The sequence below is a fragment of the Pelodiscus sinensis genome, chromosome 5 (genome assembly GCF_049634645.1).
Source record: "Pelodiscus sinensis isolate JC-2024 chromosome 5, ASM4963464v1, whole genome shotgun sequence".
In the NCBI taxonomy this organism is placed as follows: Eukaryota; Metazoa; Chordata; order Testudines; family Trionychidae; genus Pelodiscus; species Pelodiscus sinensis.
The window spans coordinates 22,683,079-22,709,124 of NC_134715.1; the positions used below are offsets into that span (position 1 = coordinate 22,683,079).

A 26,046-nucleotide genomic window follows, 5' to 3' on the forward strand; every position below is an offset into this window, starting at 1 on the left:
ACTTCTGCACCCTCTTTCTCTCCCTCCTGCCCTGACCCACAATCACCAGCCCACTTGCTGGAAACCTGCTCCTGCGCACTGAACTCCTCATTTTTGGCCCCACATCAGAGCCTAGAGGGCCCCCACAAAATCTACTAGCCCTGAGCCCCAAGAATACAGGCAGTCCCCGGGTTGCGTACAAGATAGGGACTGTAGGTTTGTTCTTAAGTTGAATCTGTATGTAAGTCGGAACTGGCGTCCAGATTCAGCCCTCCCCCCCCCCCCCCCACACACACTTCCCTACCTTTGTAAGTCGGAACTGGCGTCCAGATTCAGCCCCCCCACCCACACACACTTCCCTACCTTACTTACTTTACGCTCAATAAGACTTTTGTTCCCAGAATAAAATATCATGTGTGTTTTTGTTGTTTTATATTGGGAGCAGTAGAGGAAAAACACCAATGATTTTTTTCTAGTTTAGGCTCTCTCAAGGCAACTCTTGGCACTGTAGTATTCGGTTCTGGTTCACTTTACACCATTGCAGTGGTGGCATAGGCAAGTAATATACAAGTATTTTAGATGCAATGGTGGAATTAATCTTCCCAGTGCAATCCCACAGTGCTCCTGCCCACTTGTCATTGTCAGGTTTGACAGCTCAGTATAAATCTACTCGCTTTACAGCAGCATAAAGGCCTGAGAGGTCTCGTATTCTCCCCATTTTGGGAATAGGTGGTTGGTTTGTCTCAATAACATGCAATTTATTTTTTTATTTTTTTATTTTGCAGAAGATGAAAAAGCTAAGCGTGAAATTTCTTCTTGGACTATGGAAGGTGAAATAAATACAGATCCCTGGGCTGGTTATCGATATACTGGTAAACTCAGGCCACATTATCCACTAGTAAGTGGCTGTATTATCCACTAAGAGTGGCTGAAATAATCTTCTTTTTCCAAACACTGCTAGCAACAAAATCAGAGCAAGGAAATTCCTTGGCAGTTGAGTTCTAAGCCCACTTAGGGTGTGTCTACACAGCAAAGTTATTTTGGAATAATGGCTGTTATACCGAAAGAACAATGTGAGTGTCTATACAACAATTCTGTTATTTCAAAATAATTTTGAGATAATGGACAACTTATTCCAAAATCTGTAACCCTCATTCTACGAAGAATAACGCCTATTCCAAAATACAGAAGCTATTTCGAAATAGAGGCATGTGTAGACGCTCCACTTCTGCTATTTCAAAATAGCACCTTACTAGGGCCATTCTAAGTTATTCCCCCAGGAGCTCTAAATCAAGATAGTACGTCTACATTAGGGAACTCTGTCTTGGACTAATTTTGAGGCTTCCCTGCAGTGTAGACATGCTATTTCAGAATAACTATTCCAGAATAGCTTATTCCAAAATACCTGTGCAGTGTAGACGTAGCCTTAGAGAAAATGGTTAGCTATGAATATTATCACCTGTTACATAGGTGTGTATATTGTATATTTTAAGACTATCTAGTGTGATCCTTTCATTCATAGATGTCTGGTATGGGATGTTTTATGGCAGCAAATGGCCCAGCAGGGCAATCCCCTGGTGGGCCATGAGACATTTTGGTGACATTGACCATTTGCAACCACTCTGCCCTCCCCAGCTGCTGCCTGCAGCTCACAGTGGCTATGGTTTGCCATTCCTGGTCCATGAGAGTTGTGGGAAGTGGTGGGCCACAGGAATGTGCCTGGCCACTGCTTCCTGCGGCTTCCATTGGCCAGGAATGGAGAACTGCAGCCATTAGGAGCTGCACATAATATTATAGGTTGGAAATTAATCTCACTGCAGGGGAGTAAGGGGAGGGAGAATAATTTTAAAATACTCAAATAAACAAAACCTAAAATTACTGGAGATTTATTTAATTATATTGGGGTAGAGTTTCAAAGTTATGCACCTAAATCCCACTGAAAGATGGATTTATGATGCATCCAATCTGTGTGATCCTGTAGCCGTATTGCTGCCAACACCTCACTATTGTTTCCATGGCTACGAAGTATTAAAAAAAATGAGCTCATGATCCTGCAAAACTTGCATACGTGTTTGACTTTATGCCCTGAGTAGTCGCATGTAAGTCAATGGGACTACTCATGGCATGGAAGTTATGTTTGTGTGTAGAATGGTTTTCATGAGAAAGATATACTGGTTTAATTTAAATCAGTTTGATAACTGGTGTAGTGAAACTTGCACAAAACATTGTGTAGATAAACCAAAATAGGAGTATTTTAAATTGGTAATACATCTATTTACACTTACTCGATATAGGCCATTCTTAAAGTCAAATAAGATGGTTTATACAGATTTTTGTGCTGGTTTTACTAAATCATTTAAAAACACACTTTTATGCAAATTTATGGGTAGACAAGGCCTACATTTTGCAGGATTAGGGCCTAAATTATGGAAATGACAAAAGAAAATACATTAGTTGTCTGTCCAGGTGTGGTGGTCTAGTGGCATTTTATTTGTGCCTTTATCTAATTTACTTATAGTGTAAACTGTAGTACCTAAGAATATTTGTTTTTCTCAATGTATTGCAGGTAGGTAGAACAGCCTGATACAGTTTGATCACATCCCAGATTCCGTGCATTTATTGGGATGGGGGAATGGGGAATACTGATCCACTAACCTGGGCTGCACAGCATCACCATCATTCAATCCTTGCCTTCTTGACTGCTGACATCTTCTTGGCTGCTAAAGACTGAATGTTATGAAACCCCAGTACAGACTGATAACAAATGGAATGTTATTTAAACAAAACTAAGGGGATGCGCACGCTGCTCGCTATGCTCGCCAGCCTCCTCCCCTCTGGCGGCTTTCACAGCCAGAGAGCATGAGAGTGTGATGATGTCATTCTGTTGCCTGGCAGGAAAAATCTTTTTTATTTATATAGAGAGAGATAGTTGAATCTCATTAATTTGTACTAATTACTGGAGAGATCTGTCTGCAATGAGTGAATTTTGTTAGTTGGAGTAAGTGAAGAAAGATAACACATTCCAAAATTGACATGTGAAATGTGATTTTTATGAAGCTTCACATGAGAGTACTAAAGGTTCTGTAGTATAAAAGCAATGAGGGTATAGAGCACTTTTCTGAAGTCTCCTATTACTATTACTAAATCTTTGCTGAGAAATGAGCAGAGAGCATTATTTCTATGTATGTAAACTATAAGGCATGGGATTAGCAATCAATTTGATTTGCCAGGTTTGACTGTATTAAGTTTTTATGTACGGGCCTTTGCTTGTTCTTTATGACTATATGTGCTTTTACAATTTAACTAGTTTTGACTTTGCTTCATTTAGATGCCAACGAGGCCTGTGCCAAGTTACATTCAAAGACCGGATTATGCTGATCACCCACTAGGTAATTTGAAATGCACTACAATTAAAAAAATTTAGTTTTTTGATATAGGCTGCAGGTATTCCTAGAACTTGTTATAACAAAGTATGAGAGGAATTTAATAGTCCTTTTGTGATAAGATTGCTTATGTATCATAGATACTCCAGACTTTCTAGTGCCTTATCATTCACAGGTCATTTTGATTTTTGAACTCTGTTTTCTCCAAATGTGCCTTCCTGTCTAACAAAGTACATGTAACAAGGATTATTTAAAAAAATTAACTTGAAAGGACTGATTGTATAAAACTATTCCCATTGACATCAGGGCCCCTGCTGTAAGTGTACTTTATAAAATGACCCATAGATATTTTTGCATGACTTTTTTTTTCAACAGCAATCCTTGGAGAAGACAAACTATTGCACCTGGCATACTAGTGCTGGATCTTATTTCTGGAGAAAGAGTCTTCAAAATCTATTTAATTCTTCAGTTACTTTGCTTCTTCTTTTTTACACTGGGAAATGCTAATAAGTTAATGTTAGACAATAAATAAGTGTTACTCAGAAACCATTTTAACCCTTAGGCAAACTTAAATTATTTAACTTAATATCAAAATAATACACAGTACTGATTTTGGTAGTCATTGTTTATTCTTAACTGAAATTTCAAAACTGATGTTGTAGAAAGCCACAATGTGAATAAGTTGAACACTTTTCCATCAGACAAGTACAGCAATTATTGCATTTTTGCTACAGAGAGATAGCTACTATCACAATCTTTATAATGCTCTCTGCCTCCTGTAGAAAATTATTCATTCCACTAGCTTTAAAGACTAGCAAAACATGTAGATGGTATCGTGAGCTTTTGTGGGAACAGCCCTCTTCTTCAGATGACCAGAAAGCTGGAAGTCCAGAATCAAGAATAAATAAGGGGGGGAAGGCGAAATTTGGGAAGAGGGGAGGAAAGAGGACATTGGGTAGATAAGTTTCAAAGGGATAGCCGAGCTAGTCTGTAACAGGAAGAACTTAAAACAACAACGAATAGTCTATTAGAACCTTAAAGACTAAATAGTTAAAAGAGGCTGATAAGAACCATTCGTTTGCACTAGGAAAGGAAGGGATGTCTACACTGCAAAGTTAATTCTAAATAACAGCCGTTATTTCAAATGAACTTTAATAGCGTCTATACATGCAAACCGCTATTTCGAAATTAATTTGAAATAGTGGAGCGCTTAATTTGAATTTGGTAAACCTCATTCTACGAGGAGTAACGCCAAATTTGAAATAGCTGTTTCAAATTAAGTGCTGTGTAGACACTTAATTCAAAATAGGGGGCCTCCAGCCCTTCCCAGGGAGCCCTGGTGGCCACAACCAGGAAAACTTACTCTCCTCCCTCCCAGCCCCAGAGCCATTAAAGAGGTAGACCCTGGCCACAGTGCCTATGCCAGCTCCAAGCTTGCCAGCCCAGAGCGAGCAGTGGCCGCCGGGGCCCCTGACCCAGTGGCCCCAAAACAGGAGCCAGCAAGCCACTGGTAGCCAGCCCTCCACCGCTCCCTAGGAGCAGACTGCTAGCTCCCAGGAGCCTGACGGGGCTGGAGAAGGTGGGCACCTTCCTGGTCCAGGGTGGAGATCATGGACCTTATTCAGGTTTGGGGGGGATGCCCTCAACGTCCATGATCTCCGCACTAGACGGAGGAACATGGCTGTCTATGGCAGGATAGCTGCCAGCCTGGCCACCAAAGGCCACATGTGAACCCAGGAGCAGGTTTGCATGAAAATCAAGTTGGTCCGGTGAGACCTCCAACCCTAGGCCCTGAGCTTCCCATCCCCCTTCTTCCCCTTGCTTTTCCCTTCCAGCTCCCTCTTCCCAGGTTTCCCCCTCCCCTCTCTCTTCCCCTCTCCCACCTCCTTTCCCCAGTCTCCCCGGAGATTCCTTGCTCCCTCGCCCCCTCCCCAGTTTTGTTCAATAAACCAGTTTCTATTTTTGAACATTCGTGTCAGGGAGGGGGGCTAGGGAGGGGTAAATGGAAAGACATGAGGGAGGAATGGGGCACGTTCCCCCGTTGGGGAGGACCGGGGTGGCTCTGAGGGCTCATCAGGGTGGATGCTCTCCCGCAGGGCCTCCTAGATCCTGATAGCCCACCAATGGACCGCTCTCCCCCGGATGGCAACTTGCAGCAAGTGCATGCGGGCTGATGGCAAAGACCCCACAAGATGCACCAGCGTGCCCAGGGGCAGCTCTGGCTCCATGTGGCCAAGTGCTGTGGTGTCCTGAGTGCGGGCACTCAGGGCACTCCAAGACAGGACTGCTTTGCTGTCCCTCATCGAGGTAGACAAGCAAGCAGGGAAACCTGAGAACTGTCGCTCTGGGGTGGGAGTAGGGTCCCTTTAAGCACAGAGCTCAGTTAGCCTCAGGCAGCAGCCCCACACACTTAAGTCCTAATCCGATGCCCTGCCGGCACTGGTTCCAGCCATCCTTAACTTCGGTTCAGGATCCACTCAGTGTGGACGCGCTATTTCGAAATAGCAAAACGCTATTTTGAAATAGGTTTTGTGTGTAGATGTGTTAATTCAAAATAGTTAATTCGAATTAAGTTAACTCGAATTAACGCTGTAGTGTAGACATACCCGAAGAGTACTAACACCAGATTCTACACAGACATCAAGAAATATTGGCACCTTCATTTGTTTTGTTGATTGATAATGTGCGAGCTATCCGATATCGCGATTTAGACCTTTTGCTTGAGTTAAACTTGAGAATGAAGTGTAATTCCAATCCTTCTCTGTGTATTTGACTTGTGGAATTGGTCTGAAACAGAACAGCAAGTTCTAGATCCCTTAATGAGTGTCTAGGGAGGTTAAAGTGTAGAAATACGTAGAATACCCTTTACACCAACGTTCCACATGAAGACGGATTACAGGTCAGAAACACCATCCCTGATGACAGCACTGTGCACCTGATTACAGAGCTCTGTGACTTTGTCGTCACCCACAACTACTTCAGATTCAGAGACAATTTGTATCTTCAAGTCAGTGGCACAGCCATGGGCACCCACATGGCCCCACAATATGCCTACAACATCTTTATGACTGACCTTGAACATCGTTTTCTCAGCTCTCCCTTAACACCCTTACTTTACTTACGATCTGTCCACACGAGAAATCCACTTCCTTGACACTACAGTCCAATTAAATGATGGACAAATTTCCATCGGCCTATACCGGAAACCTACCGACCGCTACACTTACCTTCATGCCTCTAGCTTCCATCCCAGACACATTTCTCGATCTATTGTATACAGCCAAGCCCTAAGATACAACCGAATTTGCTCCAATCTCACAGAGACAAACACCTACTGGACCTATATAGAAACAAAAAATAAGACTGTGTAGCACTTTAAAGACTAACAAGATGGTTTATTAGGTGATGAGCTTTCGTGGACCAGAAAGCTCATCACCTAATAAACCATCTTGTTAGTCTTTAAAGTGCTACATAATCCTGTTACATAATCCATAAAGTGCTACATAATCCAGCTACACCAGACTAACACGGCTACATTTCTATCACTGGACCTATATAGAGCATTCCTAAAACTGAAATATACCCACCTGGTGAAGTGAAAAAACAGATTGACAGAGCCAAAAAAATATCCAGACATGAACTACTTCAAGACAGACCCAAAAGAGAAAACAACAGAATTCCACTCATCACCACCTATAGTCTACAACTTAAACCCCTCCAGTGCATTAGCCACGTCTACAACCTATCTTGGAAAACGATCCTTGGGGGAAAAGCCTATTCTCGCTTACAGACAACCCCCTAACCTGAAACAAATCCTTTCCGGTAACCAGACTACACAGCTAAATCATAAGGATCCAGGAACCAACCCTGCAGTCAACCCCGGTGCCAATTCTATGCTCTCACATCTATACAAGCGATTTCATCACTGGACCCAACCACATCAGCCACAAAATCAGAGGCTCATTTAACTGCACATCCAGTAATGTGGTCTATGCCAGCAGTGATATACAGGGCTTGCTGAGTGGCGGCGAGCCCTGCTCACCAGCCGCGTGGGTCTGCGCTCTGCACATGCACAGATCGTTCAGCGCATGCGAAGATTACTCCGTGACGGCTCTTCTAGGGTGTAATCTACTCACCATGGGCGAGTAGATTACACCATTTGTCGAGCCCTGGTGATATATATTGGACAAACTGGACCCTACAGGAAAGAATTAATGGACACAAATCAGATATCCGAAAAGGCAACACACAAAAACCTGTTGGGGAACACTTTAACCTCCCTGGTCACTCATTAAGGGATCTAGAAGTTGCTGTTTTGTTTCAAACCAATTCCACAAGTCAAATACACAGAGAAGGATTGGAACTACACTTCATTCTCAAGTTTAACTCTCATGCAAATGGTCTAAATCGCGGTATCGGATGGGTTGCCCGTTATCAACCAACCAAATGAAAGTGCCGATGGTTCTTGATGTCTGTGTAGAATCTGGTGTTAGTACTCTTCCTTTCCTAGTGCAAACTAATGGTCCTTAATCAGCCTCTTTTAACTATTTAGTCTGTAAGGTGCTAATAGACTATTTGTTTAAGTTTTTCCTGTTACAAAGTTGGCTACCCATCTGAAACTTTTGTTTCTTTAAAGCATCTGATGTTGGAGTTAAAAGCATGTGTTTTGAGCAAGACTGAGAAATTGATTATGGGCGTTATGGGAGTTAACTTTCTTTATGAGCATTTAGTGTGGAGGTGTGGAAGTGGGGAGATTGTGTAGGAAGGCATGCAAATTGAGGTTAGTCACATGTTAACCTTGCCATGACTGGTATAAGTGTGGTATGAGTGTGTTTTGTGGAAAGGAAGTACATTTGTATTTAAGTCCACGAAAAGAGATTTTGGTGTGTTTATATACTATAAACGTGTAAAATTGAACCTAAATATAATCCAGATTTTTTTATGATTTTTTTTTCCAGGCATGTCTGAATCAGAACAGGCACTTAAAGGAACGTCTCAAATAAAAATCCTCTCATCTGAAGATATAGAAGGGATGAGAGTAGTGTGTAGGGTGAGCTTATTTTACAGAATGTATATCCTCTCCATAAACTTAGAGAACTTGTGATCTTGCTAGTGTGTGACAATTCACTTGAAGAGTATAAACCTTGAAAATGCAGTTGTACTCTGAGAAGTGACTAACTAAAAATTGGCATGGTTCTGTCTCTGCTTCTCTCCCAGCAACTTCAGATTAAATTGTCTTATTTTGCAAGCGAAAAGGTGATTTTTCTACCTCTTGTCACTACAAAATCAACCTTAGATCTGAAAGTTAAGCTGACTGCTGACTAACAGGACTAACAAAATAACTATTTATTTCAGCCTCCAAAATAAGTAGATCTGTTGAATAAGAACTTCCGAGTTGTAATTAGTTTCTTGATCATAACCATATTTCCAGGTTTAAGTGGTTTATTTTACTTGGCAGGATTGTAAATCTAATTATTTATAAACAGTGAGTGGGATTTTCAAAGATGTCCGAGTGATTGAGGAGCACAAGTTCCATTGACTTTTCAGAAGTCCCAGTCTTCCCTTGCATCCTAGTACAACTTCCCTACTATTCTGGTTGTAATCACAGGAGATTGAGTAACCCCAAAGGGGGGAGGAATCTGTGTTCTAAGTGACTCAGGCTGTGTATAATTTTGAATAAGTAGTTCCTGATGTCATCTTACAGCTTGCTAGAGAAGTGTTGGATGTTGCTGCAATGATGGTGAAACCAGGCATAACTACTGAAGAAATAGATCATGCTGTCCATCTAGTAAGGATACTTTATCATACTTTTGGATTTGCACAAGCTCTCTCCTCCCTTTTCTTTGGTATGACTATGTAGTGTGTGTTACTGCTGAAATGTCTACTTCGATTTTCTTTATTTCCAAACTACCTTTAATTTCCAGCTAAAAAACCCCCAACCAAACAAAAAACCTCACATCCTCTCAAATGAAAGCCACTATATAATAGACATGAGAACAATTCCATTGCTAGAGTGGTAGATTTAAAGCCTTCTACCTCCCCCCCCCTTTGCAAATTTGGAGGCTCCAAGGGATCTACTGCCAGGAATCAGAATGGGGCACTTAAGAGAACAGGGATGGAACTGACTGTTATACAAAACCCACCCTCTGCTCTGAAACTAGCTGCCCTGTGCAAATCAGGCAAACAAAGGCCCAAATCCAGCACAGTACTTGAAGTCTAGCAAGTGCTTTCCTGGATCAGGGTGTAAGTTCTAATTTATCTTGATTTTGTGGTTTTCATAAAGCCCACTTAGGAATTTGTTTATATTGGATCTCGGTTGAGTGTAGACTTCACAAAAAGCACAGCAGTTCCCTGAGATCTTGTAATATCAGAGGCAATTAGTAGGGGAGCTTTATGGTAGCTACTTTGCTATCTGCATTTGAGGCAGCTGGGCCAAAAGCAACAGGGAACACCCTGATTTGAGTTGAGAGGAGTGGAGGATGCTGAACCCTCCTGATGGTTCTGGTTTAATATGGTTTTACAAGGGCTAAATTAACCTACTCTTAAAAATTTCAATATGAACAGCCAGCATGTAAATTGTTAGTGCCCCTACCCTCACCCAAAATAGTGTCTGGGTAGTCTTTCAACGGCTCACTGATAACAGTGAATAATGGTGTTAACTGTTTTAGGAGCAATTTTATTTTTCCAGAATTACTTTTTTTGTGTGTATGTATGTGTGTAGCTGTGTAAGCATCTAAATGGTTACAAAGACAAAAGAAGCTAAACATTTTTCTTTGTTTTAAAAGCAACTTAAATTTTGCTCAGGCTTACATTTTGTAAAAATGAAATTGTATAAATATGTACACTAGCCAGAGTGTTTCCATTGTTTAAAAAAAATCACCCACTCCAAAATAGTTAGCTTTTAAACAAATAAATATTCCCACAAGGTATCGAAGAACCTGAACATTTCAGCATTGATAACTGGAAGTGAAAACATCTGTAAACAAAAGAAAATAAATTAAACTTATTTCACACTGTCAATGTTGAAAGGAAATGCAAAAAGTAACAAACTAAACAAAGTGTGTCATGAGTCTAAACAAATAGGAAAATAAGCATTTGAGGAAATGTAAAGTATCACTTCTAATACAATAATTCCTCATTTAACACGTGCCCGCTTAACACGTTTTTGCGATAGCACAATATTTTTTTAGGGAACGTTTTTTGAATTACACGACTGTCCCTGGAATAACACGATTTCCCCAACCGGCCCGTTGCCAGCAGCTGTGCGGGTCTTCCCCCGCCTCCCTGCAAAGGGGCGGAGGGTTTGTCACTCGCTGCACTGTTCCCCAGTTACCCCCCCTCGCCGGACGCAGTGCAGGTCCCAGCAGACCTGTCAGAGGGGCATACTCCCAACCCGGTCTCCTCCCCTCTCCTCTCCTTCCCTTCCCCAGAGACAAACACCAGTCTCCTTTCTCCCCCAACCTTATGTCCCAGTCCCAACAGACACCATCGCTTGAAATTCAACCCCCACCTTTTCCATTATTTTCAATGGGAAAATTGACCCCGCATAGCACGTTTTCACTTAACACGATCATTTTCTGAAACATATCTATAGAGTTAAATGAGGAATTACTGTACAGAATTAAGATATTGACATTACTCAAAATCTATTCTACTCCTTGACTAATGGCTTTGCTAATCTAAAATGTATTATGTGTATGTTTTCTAAATCTGTTTTAGGCCTGCATTGCCAGGAACTGCTATCCTTCCCCACTGAATTATTATAATTTCCCCAAGTCATGCTGTACGTCAGTGAATGAAGTGATCTGCCATGGAATTCCTGACAGACGGCCATTGCAAGAGAGTGATATTGTTAATGGTAGGTGACATGAAAGTCAGACCTTTCAATAGCTCTATTTGCATCCAGTCTTTACAGCTCAAACACTAGGGTAGGGTTTTGATTTTTAGGGTGGTACATTGTGGTTGGAAGTTGTTTTTCTTCACTCATGAGTTAGCGTTTTGTTATGTGTAGTATCTACGTATCCAAATTCATGGATTGTGTAAAATTCCAACTATACAGAATTAGACAAAAGAACTCAGAAATACTCTTGTTATGACCATATTGCGCACATGTAGTTTCCAGCTGCTATTATTAAATGAGAACCGTTTAACGACATTACACTTCTGCTAGTTCATACCATAAAATCTATAAGATGGACAGTGTGGCTAAGTTAATGTCACTGGAGTTTTGCATGGTTTGAGTTCTGAGAATGCTTTGTATTTAATTACTGTTGTGCCTTAAGCAAAACAAAGGTCAGGAAGTGAGAAGTTTTCTCTTTGATGTTCTTTGCAGTGGATATCACTATATATCGCAATGGTTATCATGGGGATCTGAATGAGACGTTTTATGTTGGAGACGTTGATGAGGGTGCAAGGAGGCTAGTTCAGACAACTTATGAGTGCCTAATGCAAGCAATTGATGCAGGTAAGTACCATTGCTGAAGCCTAAGGTGTCAGGCTGTACTGATTTTTGATGCTAGAACTCTAATGTTTAAACTGCTACTTAGGAATTACTGCTGTTACAGAACCATACTTAATGCGTGTTGCTAGTTGAATACACTTAAACACTGCATAATGCAGGGTCATTCTTAAGTTGCTGTATTTTAGTTTCTGTTGATGGTTGTTGCAAACTTTATTTGGAATGCGCGTTGTTAAGGAAAAGGTGTAATAATCTCTATTTGATAAACTAATTCATATGTGACACTGTGGTTTGTTCATATGCAAACATGTATTTGATTCTCTGCAAGAGAAATAAGGATATGTCTACACTACCACCCTAGTTAGAACTAGGGTAGTAATGTAGGCAACCGGAGTTGCAAATGAAGCCCAGGATTTGAATTTCCCGGGCTTCATTTGCATAAAACCGGGCGCCGCCATTTTTAAATGTCCGCTAGTGCGGACTCTGTGCCGCGTGTAGCCACGCGGCACGGAGTCCGCACTAGCGGACATTTAAAAATGGCAGCGCCCAGCTTTATGCAAATGAAGCCCGGGAAATTCAAATCCCGGGCTTCATTTGCAACTCCGGTTGCCTACATTACCACCCTAGTTTGAACTAGGGTGGTAGTGTAGACATACCCTAAGAGTCCATGACCTGAGTTGCTCTCGCTCTAGGAGGGAAAAAAAAGAGACAGTGCTCAGGATGCTTTGGGAGACCCAAGAGGGGGTAACTTTTTAATTGTAAAGATTATGTTTATTATCTATGATAGGGTCAGAGCAGAAGGCTACAAAAAAGTAGTGGAGGGGAGATATATAAGATCTCTGTTCACAGAGTAACAGGGAGGGGCTGGTTTAGAACCAGCAGAGGCAATGGGTGGGGGGGCTGCAGTGGAACACCTGGGGCTATTTGACCAGGCCTGCAGAGTCAGGCCAGCCTAGGCTACTTGGGACACCTGCAGGTAATTAAAAAAAAAAAAAAACAGTTCAGATTGGCTATTAAGCAGCTTTGCCTGCAGTTAGTGCAGGTGTGTAGCTGGAAGGATGGAGGAAAGTTCTGCTGAGAGGAGGAGGAGAGGAAACAACAACTGAACACTAGGGCCGTGTCCAGACTCAGGGGTTTTTTCGGGAAAAGTAGCCTTTTCCCGAAAAAACTTCCCCTGCGTCCAGACTCAAGCCGCGTTCTTTCGAAATTATTTCGAAAGAACGTGGCTTTTCTTTCGATGGCGGTAAACCTCATTTTACGAAGAAGAACGCCTTCTTTCGAAAGTTCCTCTTTCGAAAGAAGGCGTTCTTCAATGTAAAGAGGCCGTCTTCGAAAGAGAGCATCCAGACTCGCTGGGTGCTCTCTTTCGAAAAAGCGGATTTCCCTTTCGAAAGATCCGCCTGCAGTCTAGACGTGTTCTTTCGAAAGAGGCTCTTTCAAAAGATGCTTTCGAAAGAGGCTCTTTCAAAAGATGCTTTCGAAAGAGGCTCTTTCAAAAGATGCTTTCGAAAGAGGCTCTTTCAAAAGAAGCCTGCAGTCTAGACATAGCATCCGAGAATGAACCAGAGAGAAGGAAAGTGTGGAAAAGTAGCCTAAGGGTCTTGGAGCTGTCTTACAGCAGTTATTGGGGACTCATACAGGCAGATACTATTACAGGGCCCTGGGCTGGAACCCAGAGAAGGGGGTGGGCCCAGATTCCCCACAACATCCACCTCCTTACTTCCACTTGGGGAAGAGAACTGTGGAGTTTATTCTCCGTTTTACCATACGTTGGCGATGATGAAAAGAGCTCAGCAAACAGCAAACTAAAGCCCTAGGCTTAGTGCTTAAAATTGTGGGCTGCTGTAAGCCTCTGGCTATGTCTAGACTGTAAGCTTCCTTTGAAAGACGTTTTTTTGGGAAGAGATCTTCTGAAAGAACTTCTTTCGGAAGAGCATCCACACACATCAAAAAAAAGATCTGCTTTTTCGCAGACTGATTGGACGCTCTCTCACATAAAAGGCCACCTGGCACCACTTCAGCCAGGGCTTGAGGTCACCAGTTGCTTCTGAGTGCTAGTGCCGGAGTCCTTGTAGAGACACACGCTTAAAGGGACCCCCCCGGACAGCCGTTTCTCTTCTACTGCTGCGTGCTTGCCTACCTCTTCGAGGGACAGCAGAGTTCTCGCAGGGCCTGTTGTGGTTGCCCTGCTTTTTTGGACACCACAGCTTTTCTCTTGGTGCCATGGAGCCAGAGCTGCCCCTGGGCATGCAGTGGTGCCACACGCCCATGCTGCAGTTTTTGCAGCACTTTGTGCCAGCTGCCTTCTTGGTTCTGCACAAGCTCGACCCTGAGCTTATTCTTGGGACCCTCTCCCTGGGTGCGGGAGCTACACTCCGGCAACCGCTCCCCATGGTGGAGGCATTTCTGGAGGCTGGACACCAGTTTGGACTGATGGGACCGGCTGGTCCTGGAGCAGTGGGAAGACCAGCAGTGGCTCCAAAAACTGTTTTGGAGCTGTGTGCCTGGCTCGCCCCCGCCCTCCAGAGACACGACACCCACCTGTGGCCTGCCATCCCCTGGAGAAATGGGTTGCAATCGCCATTTGGAAGCATGCCACCCTAGACAGCTAGCAGTCGGTGGGCAATCAGTTTGGCCACACATTTTGGAGAGGAAGGGGCAGGCCTTTCTCCTGGAGTGGAGGGGAGATGCTGGCCACGAGGGGTGAGCCATTGAGCAGCCGCGGACAGCTGCCATCCGCCAGGCCCATCAGGCTGGGGTGCGAATCTGGGAAGCCCTGAGGGAGAGGTTCTTTCAAAGACCCCAGTAAGTCTCCCCAGGGCATTGCAGCCCTCCCCCCCGACCTCTCTTTGTCCTTTCCTTGACCTCACAATAAAGACACCTGTTTGGTTTCCAACAAAATGAAGTCTGTATTTATCTTTCATTAAAAAAGGTGGGTAGGGGAGAAGGGGGGCTCATAAGCTGGAGGGGGAGGCAGGCTCAGAGTGGCATGGGGGGTTAGCTAGATGTCCCACCTCGGGTGAAGGGACCTTATCAGAGTTGGGGTTGTGTGGGTCCGGGGATCACAGGGTTAGGGCATAGGCATCACATGGGGAGGGGACATGGGCATTGCTTGGGGAAGGAGCAGAGGCATTGTATGGGGGGCAGAAGGAGGAAGAATGGGCATAGCAGGTGGGGTGACAGCAGGCGGGGCTTCCATCATTTCTCTCATGACGGCACACGTGCTATCACACTGCTGCATGAGATGGTCCCAGGCACGGTTCTGCCACTCGGACCCTGGCATGCTTTTGGGTCCCCCCGGACTGTGATAGCTGGCACAGGTGGCGTGGATCACCCCTCAGTCCCGACTGGTCTGGCTGTGGAGAACACTTAAGAGGGAGAGTCATCCCTGCAGACACTGTCCCTGAGGCCGTGCCTCCTCTGTGAGCAGCCACCAACAGTCCTGTCCATGTGTGGCCTGGACAGCAGGCTCTGCCTCACAAGGGCCCCATGCAGGCAAGGGAGGTGTCCAGCGACAGTGGGATCCCATGGGCATCAGAGGAGCTGGGAGCAGCCTGGCCCTCCCTGGGGTCTGCACACACACACCTGCGCCTCACAGCACTGCCCGCATGAGTGGGTGGTGCCTTGCATGTGCAGGCATGCCTGTGTGCTGTGTGCGGCACTCCTTGGGGTGTCTGAGGTCGTGCCTGTGCCCTTGTGGCTAGCTTGCTTCCAGCCGTGGCTGGTGCTGGGAGTCCCAACCTCCCCCCCTCTGGGGGAAGGGGCAGACGTGTGTGTGGCCTCCCCTGAGCCTGGCATCAGGATCCCACCCATGCTCGGGCTGCCTGCTGTGTCTGCGTGCCGCAGGGCTCGCTGAACCATGGTGAGCCCCACTCGCCAGCTGCGCTGTCCTGCGATCTGCACATGCACAGATCGCCTAAACCCGGCTCTTCTGGGTTGCAATCTACTCGCCCTGGGCAAGTAGATTGCATTATTTGTTGAGCCCTGGCGTGCCGCACCCTGGGTGCTGGAACCCCTGGGGCTTCTTCCTGTGATCACCCGGGGGGAGGAGGCGCGGGGTTTTGTGGCTCCACCCTGGGTGGCAAGGCCTGTAGTAGGGAGAGCCATGCGGTCAAGGTGCTGCTCTCAGGCCAGCTTCCTGCCACAAGCCTTGTCCAGGGTGCTTGCAGCTTTAAGAGCTGGCAGGAGACAGGAAGTATAGAGTTGTGATAAGTATGGCTGGTGTCTACCAGGGCACCTGTGTTATTTCCTGGAGGCCTCTTTTTTCGAAAGAAAACTCTCTTCCCTATCCACACACGCCTTTTTGCGAAAGATGATGGTGTAGGGAGGAAGGGATTAGATTTTTAGGAAACAGGGAAGTTTTTGGAAAAGGGGGAGCCTCTGACTGGGCGGGGCTGATTAATCACCTGTGAAGATGAGGGAACACGTATGTTGGTTGATTGCTGTAATTCACAAAATCATGCGTGTTTTAAAAAAAAAAGCCAAAAATAATTGTAAACTTAAAAATTGGATGGTTACAGACTATGAATCCCGGTGGTTGAACATGGGGATATTTGAAACTAAAAGAGCTCTAAACTATGCAGGGACCTGTTTCCATCATTTCACACTGATGCTACAGACATTCCAGACTTCAGAGTGATGCCTAGACAGTGACCATTATGGAATCTGACTTGATAGCTAGATGGAGGTGGCAACCTTGGCCCATACAAAGTAGATGGAAATGTGTTGAAGGAGGGCTCTTGTTAAAAACATGCATGTCTTGTCTTTCAGTAAAACCTGGCGTTCGATATAGAGAGCTGGGAAATATTATTCAGAAACACGCCCAAGCAAATGGCTTTTCAGTTGTTCGGAGCTACTGTGGGCATGGGATCCACAAGCTTTTCCATACTGCTCCTAATGTGCCACATTATGCCAGTGAGTATTCAGTTATCTGCCAGTACATGGCTAGTGATGAATAAACACAATTAACGTTTGTTCCTTTCCTACTAACGTCATGTATGTGGCTTGACAGCCTGTCCCTTTGGATTTTTGTATTTACAGAATAATTTCTTGAATGTTGGATTTAAAATATGTTATGAACAAACTGGGCCAACGTGCATCTGCTTTGGAGGTGGGGAATGGACCCTTGCTGCTGTGAATGAATGACAACTTGCCATGTGACAATTCCCGATTTTGTTGATTCAAGACATTTAGAGGAGGAGTTTGAAGAGGACTAGATACACTTAACATTCTTTAAAATTGTTTAGACTAAACTAAAACCAAAATTACTTGATTTAAAAAAACAAAACCCTACTGAGAGAGGAATAAGTTCGAGGAGTAAAAAGAGAATGGAGGCAGAAGCCCAGCAGCAGCGTGGGGGCTCTCCAGTTTATTGCACCCAATGTACCAGGCAGGATTACCTGCCCTATGGACAGGTGGCATATATGTGCATTCGGTGGAAGACAGGTGTCAGTAATTGGGGCTTTGATCATTAGAAGCATAAAGAGCTGAAATTTGGGATGACCGGGAAAACTGAGACTTACCTGTCTGGTGTGAAGGTTGTGGACCTCTTGAGACATCTAGATAGACTTACGTGTAGTGCTGGGGAGGAGTTGGTGGTCCTGGTATATGTAGGTACCAATGACATAGGGAAGAGCTCCTGGAGGCCAAATTTACTTGCTAGGTAAGAGAGTGAAATCTGGGACCTCCATGGTAGTGTTCTGTGAAATGCTTCCAGTTCCACATCAAGTGCTAGGTAGACAGGCAGAACTGCAAGGTGTCAGTGTGTGGATGAGATGATGGTGTAGGGAGGAAGGGTTTAGATTTTAGGAAACAGGGAACCTTTTGGAAAAGGGGGAGTCTATACACGAAGGATGGGCTCCACCTAAACTAAAATGGAACCAGATTGCTGGCACTTAAAAGTTAAAAAAGGTCATAGAGCAGTTTTTAAAGTAAGGGCTGGGAGAAAGCTGACAGATGCAGAGGAGTACATGTTTGTACAGAGACAAGTTTGTAAAATGCTTATATTATAACTGCTAGAACAATAAATATTAAGATAGGTCAACTAGAGTGTCTCATATTGAATGAGGATATTTTGTATAATCAGGGCTCGACAAATTAGTCAATCTACTCGCCCGGGGCGAGTAGATTATAAGCCAGCACGGCTCTGCAGTGCGATCTGCGCATGCGCAGCGTGCCAAATCGTGCGGCTGGCGAGCAGGGCTCACCATCACTTGTCAAGCCCTGGGTATAATAATAGGCATAATTGAAACTGGCTGAAATTAAGATACTCAGTTGGACACAGTAATACAGGATACAAAATATATCAGAAGGACAAAACAGATCATGCTGGTGGGGGAGTGGCACTATATGTGAAAGAAAAAGCAGAGTCAAATTAAGTAAAAATCTTAAATGAACCACATTGTTCCATAGAATTTCTGTGGATAGTAATTCCATGCTGTAATAATATGAATATAACAGCAGGGATATATTATTGACCACTTGACCAGGGTGGTGAAAGTGATTGTGAAGTGTTAAGGGAGATTAAAGAGTCTATAAAAATAAAAAAAACTTAATAAAATAATAATAATAATTAATAATAGGTAATCCCCATATTGACTGGGTATATGTCACCTCAGGACAAAATGCAGAGATCAAGTTTCTTGATACCTTCAATGACTGCTTTTTGGAACAGCTAGTCTTGAATTCCACAATGGAAGTCTTGATTTAGTCCTAAGTGGAGCATAGGATCTGGTCCAAGAGGTAGGTAAGAGCTGGCCTGCTTGAAAATAGTGACCATAATATAATTACGTTTAACATCCTTGTGCTGGGAAAAACACCACAGCAGCTCAACACTGTAGCATTTAATTCCAGAAAGGGGAACTATGGAGGTTAAACATATTAAAAGGTACAGGGCCAAAAGTGAAATCCCTGCAAACTGCATGGAAACTTTTCAGACACCATAATACAGGTTCAATTTAAATGTCTACCTGAAATTTAAGAAAACCACAGTAAGAGAACTAAATAAGTGCCACCATGGCTTGGCTTAAGTAAAAGAAGCAGTGAGAGATAAAAAGGCATCATATAAAAAGTGGAAGTTACATCCTAGTGAGAAAAATAGAAAGGAGCATAAATTGTCATATGAAGTATAAAAATATAATTAGGAGGGCCAAAAAGGAATTTGAAGAACAGCTAGCCAAAATTTCAGAAAATAATAGCAGGTTTTTTAAGTTTATGAGAAGCAAGAAGCCACCTGCTAAACAACCAGTAGGGCCACTGGATGATTGAGATGCTAAAGGAGCACTCAACAACAATAAGACCATTGTGGAAAAAATAAATGAATTCTTTGCAGTAGATGTAAGGAAGATTGCCAAACCTGAGCCAGTTTTTTAGATGACAAATATGAGGAACTGTCTCAGGTTGAATTGTCATCAGAGGTTGTTTTGGAAATTGCAGAACTACTATCTGTTGTTTGTAACTTACCCTTTAAATCATCTTCTGTACCAAATGACTGGAAGATAGCTAATGTGATGCCAGTCTTTAAAAAGGGCTCTAGAGGTGAGCTTGGCAATTACGGGCCAGTAAGTGTAATGTCAGTACTGGGCAAATTCATTGAAACTATAGTAAAGAGCAGAATTATCAGACACATAAATAAACATAATTTGTTGGTGGGCAAAAGTCAACATGGTTTTTGTAAAAGGAAATCATGCCTCACCAATCTATTAGAATTCTTTCAGGGGATCAACAAGCAAGAGGACAAGGTAGATCCAGTGGATATAGTGTACTTAGATTTCCAGACAACCTTTGACAAGGTCCCTCACCAAAGGCTCTTAAGCAAAGTAAGCTGTCCTGAGATAAAAATCCATGAGTCCTCTTATGGATTGATAACTGATTAAAAGAAAGGAAACAAAGGTTAAGAATAAATGGTCAGTTTTCAGAATGGAGTGAGGTAACTAGTGGTGTCGCCCAGGGGTCTGTACTGGGACCAGTCCTATTCCATATATTCACAAATGATCTGGAAAAAGGTGGCAAAATTAGCTGCTGATACTAAACTGCTCAAGCTAGTTAAGTTCAAAGTAGACTGTGAAGAGCATACAAAGGATCTGACAAAACTAGGTGACTGGGTAGCAAAATGGCAGATTAATTTTAATGTTGATTAATGCAAAGTAATGCATATAGGAAAACATAATCCCAACTACACGTATAAAATGATGGGGACTAAATTAGTTATTACCACTTAAGAGATATTGGATAGGTCTCTAAAAATATCCATTCAATGTGCAGCATCAGTGAAAAAAGCAAACAATGTTAGGGATGATTAAAAAGGGATTAAGACTTAAACAGAGAATAATTAATTGCATATCTATACATTCATGGAACATTCACATCTTCACTATTGTGTACAGATGTGGTTGCCTCATCTCAAAAAAGATATCTGGGTATTGAAAGAAGTTCAGAAAAAGGCAACAAAATGTCTACAAGTATAAAACAGGAGAGATTAATAAGACTGAGACTTTTCAGTTTGGATATGATAAGAAGGATTATGATAGAGGTTTATAAAATCATGACTGGTGTGTAAAAGTGAATAAAGAAGAGTTATTTGCTCCTTCCCATAATACAAGAACTAGGGGTCACCAAATGAAATAGGTAGAAAATTTAAAACAAACAAAAGGAAATACTACTTTACACAATGTACAGTTAACTTGTGGAACTCATTGCTGGAGTATGTTGTGAAGTCCAAGACTATAACAGGGTTAAAAAATGAGCTAGATAAATTCATGGAGGATATGTCATTAGCCAGAATTGATAGGAATGGTGTCCCTAGCCACTTTTTGCCAGAAGCTGGGAGAGAGGGATCATTTGATGATTATTCCTTCTGAGACAAGTGGCATTGGCTACTATTGGAGGACAGGATACTGGGCTAGGTGGACCTAGAATGGTGGTGGATATGTAATTACCCAATTTTCTTAGTGTAACTAAAAAAAAACCTGAGAGAGAAATTCACATTCTTCTTGGATATTAGGGACAATGGACGCTTATTGATGGAAACAATAAGCAAGCTTCATTTTGAGGAGGGAAATGCATTATTTTCCTTAGGTTTGGATGAGTGACAAAAGCAAAAAGGAAAAATCTAAAGTGGAATTGTTAATGAGAACAGAGTGGAAGGGTCAGTTCCTTTCTGGCTAAACCCAAATGCATTTTAAAAGAAAAAACAAACAAACCACAAAAACCACTCAGTTTAGTCCACAAACTCTGCTGAACAAGATTAGAAGCAGAATCTACAAGAGGAGTGAAACTCGTACAGAAACAAAGGGGTGTGTGTGAAAGCTTAGCATAATTGTTTATAGCATGCAACAGCAGCACATGATTGGGTTAAGGGAAGCCTTGTTAAGTGTAAGAAAGATTTACTGTACTATGTACAGTGAATCAGTGTGAAGACATAATGGTTGAGATTTGTCAAAGCTATGTAGATGATTTTTGACATACCACTTTCATTAGATATATTCCCTATTCAAACGTTATTAGTATACCCCAGATTCTTAAATTGCTTATGTAACACAATGACTCTACTTGCCAAAGTAAAGATAAAAAACCTTTTTGTTGACATGGCAACTCTGGACAGCAAGATGATCTGAATCCCATCTCTTCTTGACTTTTTGTTGCTCAGAGAAGAATCAACGATAGAAACAAATTGACATTTTAAAATCTTCTTTGAATATTTTTAAACAATTATGCCATATGCTTTTCATTCAACCTGCCACTTGTGCTTTTCATATTCTTAAAAAAAACTTCTCTTGGAGTTTCTGCATTTTGTTGACTTGATTGCTTTCATGGAGTGAAAACTGAGGTCTAGAAAAGACAGGAATGAATTGCAAGCACTTTTCATGAAATGGAAGCATAACAATAATGTATATTAGGCTGAGAAGGGAGGGGAGGGAGATAGAAATATAACTTGGAGGAATGTAGGTGGCTCTGCAGTACACTGCATTGAGGGGATTGAGCATCCCTTGCATACATCTTTTGACCTTCACTCTTGGAAGATGTGTTCAACTATAATTAATGTTCTAATTTCATTTCAGAAAATAAGGCTGTTGGAGTGATGAAGCCTGGTCATGTCTTTACAATTGAACCAATGATTTGTGAAGGTAAGTGGTGAGGTGTGAAGAAGGGGACTTAAGTAAAGAGTGAGGAAGTGGAATTTGTTGGGGGTGTCATTTCTTGGTATGGAGCTTCCTCTAAACGGGAAGTGTCAAACAGATGGCCCAGGGGCCATATTCATCCCCGAAAGCTTTTTTTTCCATCCTGCAAATACCTTTGCAATTTACAGAGGGTTTCTACCTACAGTTGCCTGGCTGTGCCAGTTCTAAGGGGCTGGGATGAAGCCAGTTTAGAGCTTCAGTTGGTGGAGTTTCTGAGGGAGCCAGTGCCAGATTGGATGCGGGATTCTGCCCCTGCCCCTTCTTCTCCCCTTTGCTTGCAATGATGCTTCATGCAGCCAGTGGGGATGCTATGACCCCCTACATACCAGGGTTCTGAAGAGGCATCTTTCCAGTTCTTTGTCCCTCCTTGCCAAGCCTTATTTCTCTACTAGACCCTCCAAGAGCTGGGCTCCTTCTCTTTTTTTTTTTCCTCACTCCTTCCCTGGTCCCTGCTGACACTGAGCCCAGCAGCGCTCAAACCTTTATTCCCTGTACTGCACTGTTGCTGAGTCCCACAGGAGCAGGTTCTGGGAAGTAGGTTCTTTTTCATTCCCCCAATTCCAGGGAACAGGATGTGGGCAGAACTGGAAGGGAGGAGAGACTCCTCACTGGGAGAGTGAGACACATGGGCAATAGATAGTCTCCAAAGGTAAAGCAGGTGTGCATATACATGCTGGTGAGGAAAATTGAGGTCATGGGTAAGGAGAAATCATAAGAGGGTAGAGGGTATGACCTGTATTGAGGGGATGCAGAGCTGAATTAATGAGCAGAGGAAAAGAGGTTTCCTCGTGCACTTTTTTTTTTTAAGACTATTTGTCTTTAAATGTGATACTGAACTTGGCAAGCTAAAGAGAAATACTGTGGTCTGATGTGGAAGGCAAAATTTTGCCTCTTGCCAGTTAACTTTATACTCTCAGCTTAGTGACACTCTGCCATGGTAAGTCTGCTGCTATTGCAGAATGAAGTTAACAACTTTAATAAGCTCTAAAAGACTGTAATGACTGAAGAAAACTGAGTTTGAAGTTCTGTCTTCATTTGTTGTCTGTCTTATGTTTCATTGTGTATTATTAAGCAGGCATGGTGTAGCAGTGATAGAAGCTAAGTGGAAAAAGTATGCCAAAAATTGGAAATTTTAAGAGGCCTTTGACAAATTAATTCTGATTCAAGTGTAATACACATTCATAATTCACTGTTTCTATACTACTTAGAAGAGACACCTTTAAGAACTACCGTTGTCCATACTTTGCGTGATTTTGAAAACAAAAGTCAAAAAGTAACACTCAGTGAACAATTTTAATATTTAAATTATTTTGCTAGGTGGGTGGCAAGATGAAACCTGGCCTGATGGCTGGACTGCAGTGACAAGAGATGGAAAGCGGTCTGCACAGTTTGAGCACACGCTTCTGGTCACAGATACTGGTTGTGAAATCTTAACCCGGCGATTGGACAGTATTCGTCCTCACTTCATGTCCCAGTGTTAGTTTAGACTGAACTGATGGATATGAGTATCTTTTGTCTCTGTACTATGCATTTTATTAAGAGTACAGAACAGAGGGGGATTTTATCATTTGTTTTGTTCTCATTGACTGTAGTTAAGAGAGGAATACAGCATTTGGTACATATTTTGAAGAACCTGACCCAGCATCTGAAAACGAAGTATTTAAAATATTTTCTGCTTCCATCCTGTCCACAACACACTGTATTTTCTTTATTTTTGTTTTCTTTCATTTCCCCCCCCCCCTTGCTTTCAACCCGACCTACAGTTTTTTCTGCACATGCATGGTATTATCTAGAAAGTGTAGGTTACTTTCCCACTGAGGACTTGATGTGTTGTGCATCAAGTCTTTTCTCACTTCTTCAATGTGCCTGACCTTTCTCTATGTATAGTGGCACCTGCAATTTTAATTGTTGCCATTTCTGCAAATGGGCTTTGTTTATAACCAGACAGAGGAGGGGGATAACTACTTAGAAAGAGGCACTTGTTGCCAAGACTTGTCTTCCTTAGTTCTGTCCCAGATCTTTGTCAATTGCCACTGCTGTAATTGAGACCATAGACATCTTTCTTGCTGGAAATTGTTAATGCTGCTTCTCTGCTTATAAAATCACTTGAAAATTGCTTCCTGCAAAGAGCTGCCTTTCTGAAGAGCAGAATTTTCGGTGGTCAGAATTTTCGGTGCACCAAAAGTTCACCGTGAAACTGCTACTTCATACCTGAACATGAAAAGGAATAAGCTGGGTCACCAAGACAAAATTATTTACACGCTACTGTGCATGTTATTGAGGGGCCTCTCCCCTAGAGATATGAGGGGATGGGGACTGCAAAGTGAAGACATTACAGCAAGAGGAGATTCAGAACTATTTCAAAATAATGCTCATATCTGAGTGAAGAGGAAATGTCTGAGCTACTGCTGCTGTATTAGTTTTCTTGGAATTTTAAGAAAGTTTTATGTGAATTTCAAGCTCTTGAGAAGTGTCAGGCTGACAGCCCTGGAAACTGAAGTGCTGGCCTCAGACCAGATACAGTGTGGGCAGCAGTAGAACAATTTTCCCCATGCATCTTGACTAGGGTGCCACCATCCTGCTCTGAAAGGAGTATGGGAGCTGGTTAGCCTCTCCCCCTGCCCTACCCTTGAGTCTTTAGTGTTTCTGCCGAGATTTTTTTCTTTTCTGAATCAGTAATGAAAATGGTTTCACCCACAGTTGCAGTTCCAATGTCTATTTTCCTTGAAACACTATAATGCCAGAAAAACTTAAACCAATGAAGACAAATCAAATCATAAAATCATGGGCATAAAGTGCACATTTTACTTGGTGTCTGACTTCTTGTCACACAGCGGGCCTGGTCTTTGAAGGCACTGAGTGTTCTCACCTGTTGTTGGCACCAATTAAACTTGAGAGCAATTAATGCATCACAGAACTGGACCCATTGTGGACACAATGAAATGTGAAACTTGCCAGAAAATGTCTTCTCTTCCCACAGTGCCTCAGACCTTTATTGCTGTAAGAGTATCATTGTGATAACATTTTCATTACCTTTATTATTTTTAATGATACAGTAAAAAATGACCTAAAATGGTTCACACGTGTGCGCACGTGTGTAAGTGTAGATTTTAACAAAACAGACTGCAATATTTGAGTGGAATTACCTGTGTTGAGTGCCATGTATGTAATGTACTAAGGAGATTAAAAGTTGGGATGACTATCATGGAAATTTGCCCACCATGCCACCTGAGTGGGTACAATTGTCTTGACTTTTTTGTGTGCGCATATGTGACAGGAAGTCTTCACTTTGGCATATAAAAATTGCAGCTTCTTTTAATGGAAACTATTTTTATAGTATAAAATTATAACACAGTATTTCTGAGCCCTGGGGACATACAAGAGTATTTGAACCTGTAAAAATCCTTATCAGATTCATCGTAGGTTAATTCCATTAATTTAACAATGCGCTAAACTCCCTCAGGCATGGTTTAATATACATTTGTTAAGTATTTGCAGTAGGATAACTAAATGGACAATTCTCAAATGGGATTTTGGTTCTCAATTAATAATTTATATTTAGGATCTTAACTTTAATACACCAGATAGCAAATCAGTCTAAAAAGCAGAACAGTTTGGCTTCTCTCTCCTCCTATCTGTATTTTTTTCCAGTGTCTAGATTTAAAAAGTGTCCAGCTGTAGTTTTGCTTACACATGCATACTAGATTTCTGGTTCTTCCAAATTTTTGGAAATAGATGGAAACTTTGATAAGATTTAAACTGTTTACAAAGAGTCTTGAATTTCTGAGCGTTTCTCTTTACTTGAAGGATGCTGCCAAAAGCACAACTGTGGAGTTGCTCTGAAGCTACCTTTTAGGTACCTACTTCGTTCCTCAGCCCATACATGGGGTTAGGGAAGCTGCTTCCATTTCCTTGTAGCATGTAGTAGTTTTGGCTATGCATGGATATTTTCCAAGGAGACAAGCAGTTACAATTTATGCTGAAGATCAATGCACAGCATGAAACTAAACAAATTCTTGAACTACGTGAAGGGGAAGGGGTGGAATAA

At 42.5% G+C, this 26,046-nt stretch overlaps 1 protein-coding gene across 2 annotated transcripts in view; it reads left to right on the forward strand.

The window, feature by feature from the left end:
• The window catches only part of METAP1 (methionyl aminopeptidase 1), a 42,772-nt gene extending 17,552 nt beyond the window's left edge, over positions 1 to 25,220 (forward strand). Inside the window, exons 3-12 of one of the 2 annotated variants that reach the window (XM_075929646.1) lie at positions 765 to 877; positions 3,308 to 3,368; positions 8,321 to 8,412; positions 9,067 to 9,150; positions 11,082 to 11,220; positions 11,695 to 11,826; positions 16,591 to 16,734; positions 21,879 to 21,944; positions 23,316 to 23,503; positions 24,015 to 25,220. In XM_075929646.1, the coding sequence (XP_075785761.1) occupies positions 765 to 877; positions 3,308 to 3,368; positions 8,321 to 8,412; positions 9,067 to 9,150; positions 11,082 to 11,220; positions 11,695 to 11,826; positions 16,591 to 16,734; positions 21,879 to 21,944; positions 23,316 to 23,479 (995 nt within the window). In that variant the 3' untranslated portion in view covers positions 23,480 to 23,503; positions 24,015 to 25,220. Of the gene's footprint in view, positions 1 to 764; positions 878 to 3,307; positions 3,369 to 8,320; positions 8,413 to 9,066; positions 9,151 to 11,081; positions 11,221 to 11,694; positions 11,827 to 16,590; positions 16,735 to 21,878; positions 21,945 to 23,315 lie in introns of both variants that reach the window. The other variant, XM_075929644.1, reaches the window with a different exon arrangement.
• Positions 25,221 to 26,046: the final 826 nt, after the last annotated feature.